This window comes from Miscanthus floridulus, chromosome 11, assembly GCF_019320115.1.
Source record: "Miscanthus floridulus cultivar M001 chromosome 11, ASM1932011v1, whole genome shotgun sequence".
Lineage (NCBI taxonomy): Eukaryota > Viridiplantae > Streptophyta > Magnoliopsida > Poales > Poaceae > Miscanthus > Miscanthus floridulus.
In genome coordinates this window covers 98,540,125-98,544,761 of record NC_089590.1, presented here as the reverse complement: position 1 = coordinate 98,544,761, position 4,637 = coordinate 98,540,125, and the positions used below count along the sequence as shown (strand labels likewise).

At 51.2% G+C, this 4,637-nt stretch overlaps 1 protein-coding gene across 1 annotated transcript; it reads right to left on the bottom strand.

The window, feature by feature from the left end:
* Nucleotides 1-2,436: 2,436 nt before the first annotated feature.
* On the bottom strand, nucleotides 2,437-3,942 carry LOC136494169 (cationic peroxidase SPC4-like). Its single transcript, XM_066490329.1, has 3 exons — nucleotides 3,630-3,942; nucleotides 3,315-3,500; nucleotides 2,437-3,218 (listed from the first exon to the last, which is right to left on the bottom strand). The coding sequence occupies exons 1-3, from the start codon at nucleotides 3,891-3,893 to the stop codon at nucleotides 2,604-2,606; spliced, it is 1,065 nt and encodes a 354-aa protein (XP_066346426.1). The 5' UTR covers nucleotides 3,894-3,942; the 3' UTR covers nucleotides 2,437-2,603.
* Between the last annotated feature and the right edge of the window lie 695 nt (nucleotides 3,943-4,637).

Below are 4,637 nucleotides of genomic sequence, written 5' to 3'. Positions count from 1 at the left end.
CAGGAAACGGTGAAATCGGTCGTTTTTTGGGAGCCTGGCCCGATGGAGCGACGGGCGAGTCATTGGGGGCGATTTGGATCACCTCCTGCCTCTCACCTTGACAGATTGCATTCAATTTTACAAGCACAACAAACACGATCTCAATCGAGCTCGGCTCTGTTGAGCCACGATGACAAACACGAGCACTTGCACCATTTGGACCGGACTAAGGGTGGCCAGGCCATGGCCAGCCGGCCAGGCCGGCGAGGTACACCCTCGCAAACGCGCCCTAAGATGTCGCTCCGTTCACGAAGCTCCGCGTTTCCGCTGTCTAGAGCGACAGACGAGAGGACCCGAATAAACTAGCTTCACCTAGCTCCTTCAATTCCTTCGTGCTTGCAGGCCCGGACAAAAATGCCCCTGTGTGGGCGTGAGCAGGAGCGCAGATGATGGGCGAGGCAGAGGTGGAGGCGTCTGTAGACATTTTATTCTTGTTTCTCTCTGTGCTAGGAAGCTATTTTAACAAACGTCTTACCAAAATAGCTCTCCACCGGTAAAGATGCTCTTCAAGCCGAAACCAACAAAACGTTCCACAAGCCAAGCAAAGTTGTATCAAACGACCCCTAAAAGCATTTCCAAAACATTGCCCCCACTAAAATAGAGCTCCTATTTTCTGAGCAGGGGCTCTCTACTTTTAGAGCTTTGTTTTCATCATTCAACTCCAACAAGAGCCCCCCCTATATCTAAGCTTCTATTTCATTCTCTTATATTTTAATACAATCTTCATGTATATCCTTCATATGATGCTATTATAATTCAAACTTAAAAATTTATATACCATACAAATGAACTGTATTTAAACTCATGATTTCAAATAAGACAATTTAAATTCAAATTCAAATTTATCAAGCATAAAAATCATATGGGCATATTGAAATTGTCTATGACACCACATAGCAACAAATTATGATAAAATTACAACGGATCACACTAGCTAGCACCCAGAAATGCTCCACAAGATCATCTCGAAGTTATTGTGAGCATAAAAAGAAATTAGTTCCGCAAAACTATGCCAAATAAATCTAGCGGAAAATGTAATCATTGGCGGAGAAGCCTAAGCTTTGAGGTGCAGAGCAGAAGTAAAAACACCGGGTCTGCAAAAGTCGGCTTAGTCGACTTTTCTAAGAAAACTAGAAAAAGTCCTAAATTCAAAAGCAAGGTGAGGCCAAGCTTTGAAGAGTTGTTGGCCAAATACAAAGAAGAAAGGGGCTAATCAAAAGGAAAAGAATTGTCCAAGGAAGAATGATTTGAAATCATCGACAAAACATAAGGAAGAACTAAGCCGTGAGTCATTCTATTTCCGGGCCGACTTGGTTATATCCTTTGCACTTACTAACCTTGGGATTATAGTAGTATGCATATGCAGTCATACAATATTTAGTATCATATTGCATATTCAAACTATAATTCATCACCATGACCAATCGTTGTTAACAATAATTTGGTCAAAACTGCATCTTCCGGTCATAAAGAAAGTGAGAAGGGCAGCAAAGAAGTTTCTACATCTAATAACAACCGAGCTAGTGTCCCGGCCTCTGGATTATCTCACACACAAAAGAGAGATCGAAGTGGACGCATAAGTCGACAGGATCAATGAAACAACAAGTGTAAGTGATTCCAGTTCCCATAATGCTGCACTCCCCAGCCCAAGGCCAACAGCCCATGAGCGGCCCATAATGCATCGGCGACACTACCGCGCCACCGTACTTCGGTTCCTGCACGTCGCACCTCCGCAGTCTGGCCGCCGCCCGCCGCAGCACCGCCCGGCCACGGACCTCGGTGACCGTGAGTTCGTCGTCTCGCCGTGCCGCTAGTGCACCGGGCGCCCGCCGTGAGTCAGCGCGGCCTGCCACTGCGAGCCTGTGACTCCGCGAAGCAAAAATACATGGGTTGATTGTTGCTGTTTGATTTGTTTAATGATGCCGTCGCCGTTTCGTTAAAAAAGTGAGTAGTCAAATCTTTGCTCGATCACTGTTAATGACTTTACGTAGATAAATAATATGTCAGGTACATAGCAAAATGGATGAACTAAAAAAACAAAACGACTTATAATTTGGAAGAGAGAGAATACCAAACTTAGCTTTGCATTGTTTAGAGCGAGAGGGGGACAGATCTTTTACTGGGACTGGTTTCTAGTGCTGCTTGGTTAGGTTCGTGCTTGCACCTGAACTGTTGCACGTTTGCAGCGTGGTGCAGTTCAGGTGCAAGCGTGCTGTTGCTTGCTGCTTCTGTATGGTCGTATGGTGGTGCATTGGTGGGTGCTCGCAAGTTGCAGGCTTGTAGCCTTGCATGTCATCTAGCATACAACATTCGGCCTTAAGTTCCGGCTTCCATCCGTTTTCGGTTAGTTTCCGTCCGCATTAGTTCGTTTCCGCATGTCCGCACATAATTCTACTCTGATCTCGTCACCCATTTGGCCATTTATTATAACAAAATTTAAAAAGCTAACACGACGATAGGATGCATGCGCGGACAATGTAAATGCAACACTGCTGCTAGCAAGGTGACACGCGCGCACGGCCGCGATGAGTCGATGATGCCTCTTTTGCAGCTGTAATCACGCTTCAAGCGTCGGCGGCGAGCCCCTCGTCGCCGAGCTGGCCTGATGAGATATCGCCGCGGCGGGCGTTGGGCACGGCGCAGTTGAAGCGGACCTCTCCGGCGTTGCCCGTGAGCACGTCCATCTGGCTCATCTTCACCATGGACCTGGAGAACTGGTCGAAGAAGGCGGCCTGGTTGAGCGCGTAGCGCGTGGCGGTGCGGTTGGTGTTGGCGTCGTTCATAAGTCCCTGGTCCGACTTGAACAGCCCCTGCTTGGCGATGAGGTCGAAGTAGTACTTGTTGTCGAAGGCGTTGGGCGTGCGCACGTCCAGCACCTGCGCCGCGTTGGGGTCCTTGGCGCACTTTGCCGCCAGCGTCCGCCGGAACGACGGGACCATGGTGCCGTCGTCCGCGTTGGGCGGCAGGCGGCTGTTGAAGGAGCCGCAGTGGCCGCGGCCGACGGTGTGCGCGCCGGAGAGCGCCACGAGGTCGACCGCGTCGAGGCTCCGGTTCTTGAACTTCCCCAGCAGTTTGGGCACGTCAGTATCGGGGCCCGGCAGAGTGAAGACCAGGTCGCGGGACGCCGGCGCCAGCCCGTCGCGGCGGCCCAGAGGCACCTCGAAGAAGGGACCTCCAGACTGCATGCATTGCTTTGTCGTCAGCAGCTGGTTGGTTGCATTGCACATGCTTAATTTTGGGTGGGAAACGTGGACGTGGTCCGGCGATGGACTTACCGCGACGACGGCGTCCCGGGTGGCTAGCGTGATGATGTCGGCGCAGGACACCTTGGGGCCGCAGGCGGCGTGGACGGCGGCGCGGATGTCGTCGATGAGCTTTCGCGCCTCGGGACGGAGCGTCTCGTTGGGTCCCAGATTCTGCTCGCTGTCGGAACCCGACAGGAGGACGGACGCGTCGCAGCCCTAAATTTGCATTGCGTGGTGTCAGCATTCAAGCGCATCACCACACCAACGACATATAGTAGCAGTAGAGCAGTGCACAGCTAGCTGCTGGTGCAAGTCGGCGACATGGATGTACTCCTACGTACGTACCTGCGGGAAGCAGTCGTGGAAGAAGATGCGGATGAGTCCCGCGGCGATGCCGATGTCGCTGCGGAGTGCGTCGGCGACGTGCCAGCGCACGATGCCCTCCACGGAGGGGCAGGACGCGTCGTAGAAGCTCCAGGAGAGGCCGTTGACGATGGGCTCGTTCACGGTCACGGTGGCCGACGAGAGGGCGGCGCAGAGCGCTGAGACGGCCAGCAGCAGCACGGTGGCCACAGCTGGTCTACTACTGCTGGACCTGGCCATCGTCATTCTGCTTGCTTGCAAGTGCAGTGCAGTGGTAGCTGCTAGATGGTGTGTGTGTGTGGCTTCCACGAGTCATGATCATATATTTATTTATAGGCGGGCGGTTATGGATATTTTCGATCTCCACATGCATGGTCGGACCGGACCACATGGATCGTGGCATGCATGCATTGCATCGGCCGGTCTGATCCATCCATCCACTTGTTCCATTATATATTTGCATCGATCGCATCAACTTGTCTTGGACTAGAGCAGGAAGAAAAGATGCATGGATCAAGCAGTGAATGGTGGCCGGTAGGTGGTGATCAAAGGTAATTTTATTTTATAATAATGCGACACCCCACAAATTAAATAATGGTGTTTAACCATATAGTAACATTTGCTACGTACCATGCATATGCAGTTTCCTCGCTGCTTCACTCTACATACACTGCACCCGGCCACGCATGCCACCTAATATAGCACTGAGCCCTGTGACGTTCGTTCTATAGATACTATCATCACATAGGAGTACACACACACACACACGCTATTTCACTACTTTCATTCGTTTACAGCTACTCGGCTACTCCGTCTCCGTTCGAGAGAATATATACCTTTTTTTAACGCGTGCATCTGTTGTAACATGGCTTTGGCAGGTGGCGAAGGCCCCCGACAGCGAGGTGTCGTCAAGGCGTCTTCGACCGTATTAGGGCGGAGACTCGGCGCTGACCAAAGGAGTTTTTCCGGCTAGGCTCAAAGGGTGCCGAA